The 14146-nt window shown below is 47.4% G+C and overlaps 2 protein-coding genes across 7 annotated transcripts in view; both read right to left on the reverse strand.

Moving 5' to 3' along the window:
- The window catches only part of Nca (neurocalcin homolog), a 184747-nt gene that overhangs the window by 23961 nt on the left and 146640 nt on the right, over positions 1 to 14146 (reverse strand). The window lies entirely within an intron of this gene.
- Positions 6486 to 14146, reverse strand: part of LOC105189001 (neuronal calcium sensor 2) — a 153608-nt gene continuing 145947 nt past the window's right edge. For all 6 annotated transcript variants that reach the window (XM_025302683.1, XM_025302682.1, XM_025302685.1 and 3 more), the window contains one exon: positions 6486 to 7102. In XM_025302683.1, coding sequence (XP_025158468.1) covers positions 6926 to 7102 — 177 coding nt within the window. In that variant the 3' untranslated portion in view covers positions 6486 to 6925. The remainder of the gene's footprint in view (positions 7103 to 14146) is intronic.

Consider the following 14146-nt stretch of genomic DNA (forward strand, 5'->3'; position numbering starts at 1 on the left):
GGCTGTTATCCGCGCGGATCACAATGCGTTCCGAAGCACTACTATAGTATAAGAAAGAACAGTGGGTTCACTCAGCACAAAATAGTGCGAACGGTCGTTTGTCGCGCATGACCGAACTGCACAGTCAACAATATGGCGGCCGACAGCAACATCAAAATGTGCAAGCGTAAGCAACGATTAACCATACGACCGAATTTTTAATATAATATTGTTGTTTTATTAAAATCAGTAAAATGAATGAAAGAGGTGGGTATAAATGTTGTATAATAAACTGCAAAAGTGCAAATTTATATTTGCAAAGTGTTAAATTTTGTTTCGATCAAAATGTGTCCCCTTCGAAACGATACAATTTAAGAAAGAGGCGGACCTCAATATCATTTAGTTTTCGAGATTTTTTATCTCTTACGTTTGAAATTTAGCACCCTGTATATATATATACATCTCTCTATATTATAATTAGTAATATGCTATATATTATTAATTATAATATTATTAACATATTATATTAATAATAATTCATATTTTTATATTATTTTATAATGTATATTACAGATTTGACAATAAATATTGAGAAACAGCAATAAATCTATTTTAGCTACTATTCATTGTCGTTCAAATTATAACCCGCGCACAATCAATAACATCTTGCAGCACCTGAGATCAAAAGCACCGTCACCGAGTGAACCTACCGTTCTTTCTTATATCGTGCGTCACTATCAGCGACTAGAGCGCTTGATAGCGCGCGAGGAGAACGCGCTCGTCTGCGTCGCGCTCGCTGCTGCGAGACGCCACGCGCCAGCGAGAGGAGCGACTCTCGCCGTCGGGGTTGAGCAGTCGCACCGTCGCGGCGGCGACGCGGAACGTCAACAGCGACGGCAGTCGCTGAAACGATCGTTCATCTCGCACCTCCCCGATCAATTTCGCCCTTATCGCGCGCACTCGCTCGCCTTGTCTCTGTCGCGTCGCCGCCCGTTTTATCGCCCGATTGAAGCTTGCAGGCTGCGACGCGCAAGTGCGTCTCGCGCGAAATCGTACGGCGCGATTAATTCGATATCACGGTCGTTAATCTGCGCAAACACACACACACACACACACACACACACAGAGACACGTACGCGGAATGTGTGCCTGAAAATTCTGCTCGTACTCGCGCCGGAACGGCGGAGGATAATTATCTCACGCGCGTTTCTCGGCGAATCGAACACGATCGATCGGTCGACGGAGCGTGGAACAGAGTCGCGCAGACTCGGCCGCTTCTATTATTTGTCGCGACGCGAGCACAACGAAAGCGTCCGAGAAATATGACGACTGGAGGGGGGGAGATTGGGGGTGGCGATCGGCCGCGCGGTCGGACATTGTTAAAATTCGCGTTGGATTTCCGCCGCGCGGGATTAGAATGTCGCGGCAGCGGCAGTATGGGACGACAACGGCGGAGAGAAACGAGAATGATGGCGCGACGTCAACGCGACGGCCCGACGATCGTCGGCCGGCGAATCGTATCAAGTATCTCCGGCAGCGGCGGAAACGGTTAACGAGGCAATCGCGCCGCAACCTGCAGCGTGCGAGTGTCGGCGCGCGCGACACTTCGGGGCCATTCGCGACTCGAGGCGATACTCGCGAGAATTCGGTTGGAACGACGAGGACGACGAAACGTCATCCGGGCGGACTCGACGCGGCCGCTTTTCCGAGTCGCTGACGCGTCGACGGTCGTACCGCGGTCATTAATTCTGTGCGTTGCGACGAAACGACCGCGAGCGCGGCGCTCTTCGGACCATTGCGTGTCGCGAGAGAACGAGAGACGCACGTCTTGCGTCGTGCGATTGCGCGGCACTCACTTGCGCAGAAGTATCGCCGCCGGATCTCCGCCACCCGACTAGAAATTTTGATCAGGTTCACCTAACATCGATAAGGACCTAATAGGGTGAGCGAAAGGTAATCCTGAGTAAGTCAGTCCTTGAAATGTCCTAACGACAAATGAGTAAGAAAGATCTTTATAAGGTTATAATGATTGGGTCCACATTAGGACCTTAATGTAGCAACCTAGTGTATGATATAATATGGTTCAGTTAATCAGGTCCTTGTCGGGATCTTATTCATTGCACGTAATATGATTTGCATTATCAAGTTTTAACAAAACAATTTTTGCGTGTCATTTCCAAATATAAAGACGTTTGCATTGAAAAAACACTTCAGATCACTTGAATACATTTGTAAAATGCTGTAGAAACTATCCTTCTTTTAGCAGTCAATAAATAGTTGTGAAATTAACGTGGCATGCAACTTTTCTCTTTAACACTCCTTTATGTCTCGTCATCTCGTGACACTTTATGATCTTGTGATATTCATTTTGATGTTTCTTTTCCGAAACATTTCACAAGTATGCTCAAGCGATCTGAAATATTGTTTCATGCAAATATCTTTTTATTTGGAAATGACACGAAAGAATATTCAGCGTGTCATTTCTTATTTCTAACGTCATCATCCAATATAGCCGTGGCGAGTAATCAGGAGCCATAATTTGAAAAAAAAAAAAAGAAAAACGTAATAAGGATTTCATAAGATAACTCAATAAGGACTTGACTATGAATCCTTACTAAGGTCCTGATATCCACGCTGCGTTACATGACTTACTAGGATCCGATAGTATTATCTTATTGGGACCTGATGTCCAGATGAGGTTAACCCGATCAGGACCATGGGATAAATTTCTAGTCGGGCGCAGGCAGTGCCACCTCCGCGAATAATACGCGTTACTCGCGGAGGCGGCGGGGAGGGGGCATGCGCCGCGCGAATACCACGCGCGATACCAAACGCTGAATTAGAGAGTTCAATTAGAGACGCTCGCTGGCAAAGGCTTACCTCGTCTCGCTGGCTCATCGCGCAAGGCGCAGGATTCCCGACTCCCGGCAAACAACCGATTTGTCTGCCTTCCACGCACGAGCTGTGAGCCTCCCAAGCGTGTCCGCATAAAGGAGAACGTCACGCGCCGACGTTTGCGTATCCGATATATACGCTTGCGTGACGCTTGTTCATAAATCTTAAAATACATACGCGCGCAAAAGCGTTGACCTCGATGCACATTGTACTTCCCCGCGGGCGCATACACACGCACGCACGCACGCACGCACGCACGCACACGCACACACACGCACGCACACATACACACACACACACACACACACACAATGCATATTGCTTCAGCGTGTACGGCGCCGAGGAGAGAAGAGAAGAGAAAGAAGGAAGTCAGAGCCTCCGGTGGAAGACGTCGGGACGTCTGCGATACGTCAACGAGCACGCCGTGCAACGGACGAGATGGTTGTCGGGTCGATTGTCCCCGGATCGATCAACGGCCGGGGGATTTAACAACGAAACAACGAGGCCTTTTTTCGCAATGATGCGCCCAGGTAATGCGCACTTCGCCCGGGAATCCTCCGACAAAGGACGCCATGTTTTTGTCAAACGCCCTCCACAGACGTGCTCAAGAGATGTCTTAGAAGTCCGTGGACTCTGGGTCGATCGGATTTTGCGTAAAGCACGACGCGCGACACGTGTGTGAGAGACAGACATCCGTCGGTACTCGCGATTTACTTTTCAACAGCCGCGCGCTCCTCAGTCGCAATCAAGAAGGGGCCGCTTTCCTTCCGACGGCCCTCAGCGCCGGTTAACTCCGAGCGCGAGGGTTAACGAAGCCCTTCTGGAGTCCGGCTGTAACGTTAATCTAGCTCTACAAAACGCGGTGAAAAAGTCACAATTAAGCGCAGGGACGACATTCCCGCGGAGCCGGTGTCCAGCACAGCTGGAGGGGGAGGGGGGAGGGGGAGTTGCGACTCGTCGTTATTCTCACGGCGGCAATTAGCCCAATTGCGCGTCACCGCTCTCTCGGTCGGCGCTATCGACCGGAGCTCTTTTCTTCGATTTCTCACGGCGCTCGCGGCTACGGAAAATGCGGAGAGGGAGAGAAGAGAAGAGATATACGCGCGATCCCGGCGAGGACAACGAACGCCGGGAGAGGAACGCGCGGAAGGGAGGAGATCTGTGAAATTTGCACGAGCCTTTCGAGAGCTTGTTCGAAGGTCGCGACCCACCTCCCTTCCACCGCCCTTACACCGCGCGTTCACCGTTTCCCTTCGCTCGCCGAGCTTCTCCGCTCACTCGCGCACAGCCCACGTCCGCGCGGACGGCCAACGGAGGTCCAATGGACTTTCCTCGGATACGACGGACGTGCGCGCGACCGCTCGCTACTTCGCGTCCGATGACGTCCGCACATACAACGTGGTACATAATGTACTCGGACGAAAGGGACGATGACGCGCGGCGTGTCGGTCGATGCTGCAAGCCCTCGACGTGACCAACAGCTCGGCTCCGGTGGCCCGATATAAAATGAACGTAAGGATCCCTTAAAGGATTATTCGCCCCATCTCTAATCGACATTACCTCGTCGCAATTCGTTGTGTTACCATCTCGCGCGCGAGCGCGTAACATCGCCTTCGTCTTCGTCGACGTCAAGCCGGCGAGACGGCTCTCGTGTAACGCGTCGTACCTGTCGCCTTCCTCGGCCACCTTGCGATCTTTATCCGACCTACCACAGCTCGAGCCGCGCGATCGATTTGACACATTTGACGCGACTCGTGAAAAGCGCGTCACGCCGCGGTTCCTCGCGAGTGTCTCGCTGACTCGTTCTACCGAGGTTCGCACCTCCGCATTGCTCCTCCAGCACTTTTCCCGCCTGCGCTCCCCGGCAGTCCCCGGCAGTCCCCGGCGGCGACTCCTTCTCGCCTTCCTTCCGTCCCGTAGTTTTTCGCTCGCTGCGCTTTCCACCGTGATAACGCGCGATATCATCTCGCCGCTCGCGCGACTGCACCGGCCGTTTTCCGGCCGATCCTAATCCTGGTTATTAATCGGTCTGATGCGCCGTCGTTCGATTTGTGTCCTACCGCCTAGGAGGTTACGAGGGTGGGACAGTGGGTAAATCTCGTCGCGACTTCCGCGGCGGCACAATCCGGAGCACAATCTCTCTCTCTCTCTCTCTCTCTCTCTCTCTCTCTCTCTCTCTCTCTCTCTCTCTCTCTCTCTCTCTCTCTCTCGCGGGCCTTGTCAGCGACGGAATGGAGCGACAAGTGTGGAATGGAGACGACCCCAGCGGCCGTCAAACAAACTTACGCGAGACTCGAAAATCACAGTCGGCTTTGAGCTGTTCAATATACATTTATATAGGAATTTTCTTCAGAACGCAACACGCACACGCACATACACACACGGCTCGAGCTCCTGAGGAACGCTCGGATGAACGCGGTCGGACCGAGTCCGATTGTGTGTGACGTGAAAATTATGTGAGACACACTTGTGTGTGTGAGAGAGAGAGAGAGAGAGAGAGAGGGGGGGGGAGGGAGGAGGGAGGGAGAAGATGTAGTCCTGTGTCGAATGTGCACGAAGAATACGCGTTCAAGGGGATGACAGATCGAGTGCTGAGTGTGAACGCGCTTTGCAAGCATCCGCGACCACGTGTGATCCGCGGCAGCGACGACAATGAGTAAAACTTGCGCAAAGTTGCTGTAACCGGCAACAAAGTGAACGGGCTTACGAGAACAACAAGGAGACGGCCGCTGAGACTCGCCGGCGAGACTCGCCTGCGGTGAATCGCTGGATTCCACTGATAAATCTCGAGCGCAACCAGAATCACGGGGTGTTGTCCTCGGCGCTCCCACCTGCCCCTCCCGAAGCCGTATCCGCGAGGGGAACATTATACGGTGCCGCGTGTGCAAAGTCCTTAAGGTTCTCTAAAGCGCATCAGAGGATTAATCCGAAATTTTCCTTGCCCGTGGCCACACGTTATTAGGCGGAACTGTAATCCGAAAAGAGGGAACCCCGGGCGAGTCGTTTGTTCAGGATTAGTCAAGCCAATTTGCCGGTGCAAGCATAGGCTTCGAAAGCCACCGTGCCGCTATTCACACATGCACACACGCGCGCGCGCGCACACACACACACACACACACACACACACACACACACACACACACACACACACACACTCTCTCTTTCTCTCTCTCTCTCCGTCTCTCCTTCAGCGACGTAATCGCGTCGGCCTGTGAACCGAAGATTCCACCCTTGCTAATTCCACCGACACTGGTCCAAAGAAACTCCTAGACATGAACGACATGCGCGAGCAAATCCCGCTGTGATGGCAAGATGAGCATCAAGCAGTAAATGCGAGAGCAACCACGGGTCTTCTAGGAAGGCGACTGGCCTGATTCGGGTCCCTCGTTGTCGTCGTCGGCGTCGTCCTGTGCTCCTCCGTGTCCCTGAGATTTCTCGTTTTGGGACCAATCGTCGGCATTGTCGTTGTGTCGTCCTGCGGACATGCAATTCCAACATCGAGAAACTCTTCTTTTTCTTTGTCTTTCTTTTTGTCTATCTCTCCTCCTCCTCTCCTTCTCGAATGAGCCGTCACGACTCTGCTCGAAATATCGTCTCTCCCTTTCTCTCTCTCTCTCTCTCTCTCTCTCTCTCTCTTTGTTCATCGTTCATCATTCGTCATTTTCGATCATCTTCGATATCGGCTTCCTCCTTCTCGTCCATTTATCACCGCTCGTACTTCGTCATCCGGTACGAGCGATGGGCTCGTTATCGAGCCGCCACAATGATAACGTATTCGTCTCGTAGTAATAGAAAATTATCGTGTACGTGTGTAAATGTGGGCAATGGTGTGTGTATGTGAGAGAGAGAGAGATTTGTGTGCGCGTGTGTGTGTGTGTGTGTACGTGCGGGCGTCAATTTCAAGTGGTGGCTCGTCGTTGCTGGCGTTGTTTGATGGTTCCGTTTCCGGAATGCTTTTCTGAGAGTCGTGAGAGCGTGTGGTGTCTTTTTTACTGTTTTATTCTTTTCATGTTCGCGCGTCGACGGCTCGTGCGGATACGCGGCGTCGGGATTAAGGAGCGAGCATCTTCGACAGCTCCTCGTCCTGAAGGCAGCCCTTCAGGAATTCGTCCTGCGTCAGCTGCCCGTCGTTGTTCTCGTCCATCTTCGCGAATATATTCTTCGCCCTCTCCTCCGCGCTGTCCGCCGGCCTGTTGCTCGAACACGCGCCAAGCATGTCGTATATCGCCTGGGAACAGAAGGATAACACACTTGGTTTCTCTACGTGACGCTCAGCCTCACGTAGGGATCGATCGGAAACCGGTCACTCGGGTATCGCGACATAAGACAGACCGATAAGACAGTCTTCCGTTGCGGAAGACGGATTTCCCATCGCGATACACCTCGCGAACAGAGCAATCAACCAGGCACTGTGATTGGAAGGTAGGACCTTGCGCCTTCCGCTTTCGATTCGCGCGGTGTGATATCGCGCTTATCCAGGCGTGACCCAGACGTTAATAACGTTCCAACTGTCGCATGTTCGTAAACATTAATACGCAATATGATGTGAGAAAATAAGCATCTTTCATGCATAATACTTTTATCATGCAAAGGCAAGGTCAAACATGTAATGTGTTGTCCGTCGGCTCTCGCGCGGAAAATCATCAAATGCGTTCACTTGCAGTGAAATATAGAGAAAACATCGATGTGATCACAAATCCGGAGTGTAAAAGCTGCTTTTACAGAAGAGACGTAATGATCGATTTAACAGATGCGAAAACGCACGATGCGCTCTATTTATAAGTCATGCTGCGTGAAATGAAATGTAATGCGTAAACTGATGCCTTACATCAGGTGTGAGTTGAGTGCAGCGCAGTGAAAGATATCTCGATGTATATTTGCATACGTATACCAACGTCGACGAGACTTGCTTGCGCGAAATATTATCTTTACTAGGAAAACGCGGAGAGACGCATCGCATTGGCGCGACGAAGTCATAAATCACGGAAACCAACGAGCGACCACCAACTCGTGTGTCACGTTTTTTTTTCCCCGCGCGCGCCGGTATCTGTTCTAAATCCATCATCAAGAGATCAAACGTCCCGTGGTTCGACTTTGTAAGAAAAGAGAAAGGAGGGAGAAAACATCTCCTGATTAATGAACGTTCGAATTCGACCATCGGCATGCGCGATTTCCTTCCTTTTATATCCTGCCGCGAATGGAATTAGGGGAAGACACGCCTCGAAGAATTTTATCTTACCTTCGCGGTTTCTCTCATGACATTATGAAAAATATAACGCTCTCTTCGTCAGATCGCTAAATTATTTTAAATTCTGGTGACTCCGTGCGCGAAGAATCAACAAAAAAATCGATCTCAATGCGACGCGCTAAGAGAATGATAAACTGCAAGAGGGATACCGACGAGATGAAAAATCAACGTTGCCTTAATTATCATGACCACGAAGCGCACAATGCATTCCCCGAAAAACGAGAAGTGAAGAAATGCGGAATTAAATCGTACACCGACGACGGGGGGGGGGGGGCGCGTACTTATATTTCATATGCGTTCACGGCCAAGTGATAAATTGTGTCGCCCCAAAAATATAATTTATAGCGCGACCGATACTTCGACTCGCTAAAACGCGCGCACCCCGCTCTGTGATCCTTTATTTATAATCTCTTTCGTACATTTTTCGTTTAGCCCGGCGGAATCGCCGGACAGAGATAAATGCGCAGAATTTATTATTTTCTCGCCCGGTACGGAGAGAGTTTCGCGCGCGATAAAGCAGATTAATTTTATCGCGAATGTACTGCTACACTGTTCTGGTGCACTGGTGCACAAGAAACGATTGTTTAAATGGAATTAATCCCCTTCGGTTCTGTCTGCAATCGCGCGAAACACTTTTTCTCATCCGGAGGGTTAAACCAGCCTCTCCAAGAAGCGCACGTGGAGAAGATCCCCGCGAGAAAAGTAACGTGGTGGAAAACTCGCGCGCTGCTGCGAGATAAATATAACGTTCACGAGCAAATTAAACCTTGAATGTATTGTTGCCGCGATACGCTCGTATCGAAAATTACAATCTTCTCGCTCGGCGATCGTACAAATTATCATCCGACAAATAAGCGTATTTTTATTTCCGGCCCCTCGGCCACGCGCGAACCGAGTGGTGTAATCGCGACCGTGAGAATAAATACAAGAGTGCAACTCATCTGCATGCATCGCGCTATACCGGGTGTTTCAGACCACCCGGGTCGCCCGATTTTTTCGTTAACGCGACATTTTAGAGAAAAATATTTCAGACAAAAGTTGTAGGGCTTCGAAGGATCTATTTACTGACGCTATGAATTTGACCTTGGGATAACCTCGAAAAGTCCAGTCAAGATCAACATAAAAATCTTAAATGGATACCCCAGTTTTTTATTACGTCATCCTTCTCTAGCAATTAATTTGAACAACTTTTGTCTGAAACATTTCTTTATTTACCTAATATTTTTTGAGATATTTAAGGAAAACTTGATAACTTTTTCAATATTTAACTCGCGATATCTGTCGCGAACTATTTGTCAGGAGAAAAAGTGGCGCTAGACTTCTTTGCTCTATTTAGTCTCGAGAATATATTTTTTACAATAGCGCAAAATGATTCTTGTTAACTTGCTGATTTTTGGAAATTTCAAAATCATCAAATTAACCAAATTCAAGGCGCTATCGAAACAATATATTCTTGAGACTAAATAGAGCAAAAAAGTCTAGCACCACTTTTTCTTTTGACAAATAGCGAGATATCGTGAGAGAATAAATATTGAAAAAGTTATCAAGTTTTCCTTAAACATCTCAAAAAATATTAGGTAAACAAAGGAATGCTTCAGACAAAAGTTGTTAATTCAAATCAATTGCTAAGAAATTAAAGAAAAAGACGATGTAATAAAAAATTGGGGTATCCATTTAAGATTTTTATGTTGATCTTGACTGGACTTTTCAAGGTTATCCCAGTGTCAAATTCATAGCGTATCAGTAAATAGATCCTTCGAAGCCCTTCGAACAACTTTTGTCTGAAATATTTTCCTCTAAAGTGTCACGTTAGCGAAAAAATCGAGCGACCCGGGTGGTTAGGTCTGAAACCCCCGGTATAAATCTTATCTCATGTCCTCTCCGACGCATTTCGCGCGACCGCACGCCGCGCGGGTTGGGAACAACGAGTTTCCCAGGGGAACCGCTGTTGCACAAGCGGAGCCTCAGCGATGGAGACGTAAAGTCGAGAGCGAGTTGGAGCAACGTGTGCACCGCGACGTGGATGCATGCCGGGTCAGGTGTTAAATACAGGGACCCGCCGAACTTCCCCATTGAACATTGCGTCGTTAATTTTCGCCGCGCGCCGCAGAGAGCACCGGTTAGCGGAATTTCCCGCGAAACGCGCCGCCACGGAAGTTCCAAACTTCTAATAGCGCAGATAAGAGGAGGAGAAGGAGGAGAAGGAGGAGGGGAGCGGAGAGATGGCTATCCGAACGGACGCGCGGCTGGCTAGGCGTTTATACGGGCGGCTCTCGATGAGCTTTTTAACGCGCGATAACGTGTACGTGTCGGAGCGGGGCGCAGGCACCAAAGAGTCCCTTCCATTGTCTCACCCACCCTTTTCTCCTCGCCGCGGCCTTGCCGGCCTGGGCGGAACTTTTCCGTCGATAATAATTAAATGTTTCAGCTCTTTAACGATCTCGGGGCTATTTTTCTCGTTACTCGACTCGTTACTTGAATTTCAGCAAGCCCGCACTAGTAACGTGAATGACGTTACTAGCGAAGGGAAAGCTCGTCATTCGAGGGATAAAACAGCGTAGGTCGCGGCACGAGTGAGAGAAAACTCCTACGAATGCTGGTGTACGGTAATGTGCAGAAAATTAAGGATACTTCTTTCGGCGCGCGCTTCTCGCAAACTCGTCTTCTGTAGTCACACGGAAAGGCGAGAAGCTGGGAGAGCTTTTTAATGTGGAAACGCAATGTTTCGCGCATCGCGGGAACAGACACGGGAAAGCAATCGAGATGAGAGAGCTGCGCTGAGAAATGTGCTGAGAGGTCACGACATAACGATACTTTTATAAAGCGCGACTTCGTCGTTCGCTGCGCGCTTCATCGCGACTCTTTTTCAGTCTCTCTTTCTCTCCGGCCCGTTGACGTATATAAATACACGTTCCGCTATTAATGCAGAAGCTCGCGCGTTAGCACATAATGACGGTTAATTAATTTTCTCCGTCGCGAGAGATCCTATCCTATATCCCATCCTCTTACCTTATTTTTCGGGATTCACCCGCGCGGCAACTCTTACGGTCTTTGCGAGGGGAAACGTCGCGATAAATCTGACTACTGAACCGAACTCTCTTCTCAGAATGTAAGATGCTATTAATAATAATTCGTTAATTTGCAACACGATTTAAAGTCTGTTGCAAAGTGCTTGCGGCTTCTACCATTATAAACACTGTGTATGTAGATAGTACCGTTAAAATATAAATAATATGTAAATAATTCTCACAGCGAGTTTTGCTATAATAAATGTCATTTTATGGGATTATTTGCTTTACTGTGCGTACTTGTAAGTTTAATTTGTTTCAGCGTAATTTCTCCTATATACGCACGTATTTTGAGTCGAAATTTCGTTTCTACATTAAACCCGTAAATATAATCGAATTTGAAAGATCAATGAGGAATCTCGAAACGTTACACAAGCTATTTGAATTACCTTGATGATTCAAACGGCATGCCGTTTTCTCCATGTTGAGATGTGAAAAAATATTCAAAGATCATTTAATATTGACGATTATTTCAATATTCTATGTATATATATATATATATTCCAAATACTTAACAGAGGTTAATAAAACAACATAAACTTTCATTATATGCTATCCTTTTAATATTATTTTGCCTTATTGGAGTTGGAGATGAGTAAATAATTCAATAAAGATTAATAGGTAAATAAATATAAAAAACAACAAATTTTTATTCTACACTCTTTTGTTTTCTTGGCATTGAAAATCTCGATAGGAGGATTTAAATTTCAATTCGATAATAACGGTGTAGTGACAATAAGAAAAGTGTTAAAAGATTCAAGACAGAGTTTTTTCTGGACTCACGTCCCAGAAAGTATTATTATTAAGAGAAACAATCGCAGTGCAACTGCAGAATATAGCAGCCGATATTCGCAGTTTTAAGTCACTTACGACTTGCGTGATTGAGAAAATAATTACAAATATCGTATCGATTGTACGCATCGATATTTCTTATTATGCGAAACAAATATCAGCGGAATATTTAAGGAATAATCAATAATATTCACAAAGTTATAATTCATTTGTCAACGGTATGAATATCAACTATGAATATCGAATAGATTGTAATTTTCCAGTTTTCCGGGATATCTCAATTTTTGGTTAGGATCGAAAATCCAGCATAATAAATGACCTGACATACCTGGAAATATATGACGTATCGCTTGCATTCTGACATCCCATCTCCTCCGTCCTGCCTTCCTAATCCAGTGTCCTGCTTCCGGCCGTTCCAGATATTTCATCGTGCCACTGACACTAACACTCGCGTAAATACGCGACTCGATTTGAAAAACCACCGACACTACATTCACGTGGATATGATTCGATTCGATAAAATCACTGACACTTGTATTGTACATCGCACTGGCACAATATTAACACTAACACTAACACTCGGCGTAAACACGATTCGGTCGAAAGCACACATATTAATTGACACACGTTGTCGACGGGAACCTCTCCGATATCACGCGAATCCGCGAAATATTTTGATCACTCGATGGAAATTCCAAACAATTTACTGATACACGCGTCACAATATTGGTCACAATGTTGGCTTGAAGTCTCACGGATTAGATCATGGATGCGTACGCATTGTGCGAGAATCGAAAATAATTGGGCCCCTTCAACGCGCGGCAAAATAATTCCCAGCTATCGCCAGCCACTGTCGTCTTTTGATTATCTTTGATTGGCCGAATGAACGCGCGCGGCACGCATTTTCGCTAGCCAAGAAATCAGTCGCGATCGTCAATGTTCTCGAAAGATTCTGTACTTCCGAGATGATCGAATGATCAAGAATGGTCAAATTACTAGGACGATTGCACGCGCGATATGCATCGAGAGTGTCACTCGCAGCTTTCGACGATTATTATCGATCATTATCGAGCTATTATTATTAATTAACACCGCGTTTCCGACCGATTTGTACTTTCTGGGTAAGTCGCAAAACGCGAGACGCAGCGGCGACGAGAACTTGTAACCTGCGATCTCCTTTTTCTTTGCCTACTTTAAACTCATAAATCTCGCCAAGAAATTTCTAACGCGAATCAAAAATAATAAAAAAAAAAAACGAACTTCCAGAAAGTTTGTTTTCTTTGACTATTTTCCTATTAATCTTCATTAGATTATTCAATATTTGCTTGTCGCGAAACTCTACTTGCAGTATAACCAACACACTGCTTGTTGGAATTAAAAATCGAGAAAAAATGGATTGGCAGACAGATTGACATTGATATGATCGAACATTAACTCATTTCTGAGTCCTTCTTCGAGTCGCGGCGAAAAAACGACAGGTAAGCAACAAAGTAGCAATCAAAAGACAATAGCCTGTACTATAATGTCGCGCCTCGAGATTCTCCACTGGTCCTTCAAGTTTAACTTGAAACTTGCAGGGGCTTGATGCGGAGTATAGCGCGGAATTCTGACACACGATAATTTGTGCTATATGTGTATTGCAAAATTTTAGCGGGCAGCGAGACGGCATGAATAGTAAATGTGCTCGTTATCGCGCGGCCGTGTTAAATATTGCAGCCGATTGTCCCATCCGTGGATGGGCAGAACGCGAGGCCGCAGTTTTACAGAAATTCATTATGTAAGGTCTTTCGAAAATTCCATTCATCCGGCTAGCTGCTGCGCGGTAGCTCCACGCTACTGGCTCATAGAGAGTGCCGGAGAGAAGATACTCTAATTACTTATTTAAAAATGAGACACGACGGCTGCACGTGTAACACGACGAAGCCTTCCCTTCGCTCGCTGCGAGCCGAGAAATGTACGGCGCCAAAGTGGAATAGCCGCATGACTACGTCGACATCTGTTCTCGCGAGGGGGATTCATGAAATATTAGCGCGCCGGCAAGAACGGCCAAGATACCGCGGACGGATATGCGGGCGGAGAAAGAGAGAGAGAGAGAGAGAGAGAGAGAGAGAGAAAAACAGTGTTGATTCACGGCTCCCTCACGCTGCGCGATCGCGCGTTAATT

The sequence above is a fragment of the Harpegnathos saltator genome, unplaced genomic scaffold (assembly GCF_003227715.2).
Source record: "Harpegnathos saltator strain DR-91 unplaced genomic scaffold, Hsal_v8.6 scaffold51, whole genome shotgun sequence".
In the NCBI taxonomy this organism is placed as follows: Eukaryota; Metazoa; Arthropoda; class Insecta; order Hymenoptera; family Formicidae; genus Harpegnathos; species Harpegnathos saltator.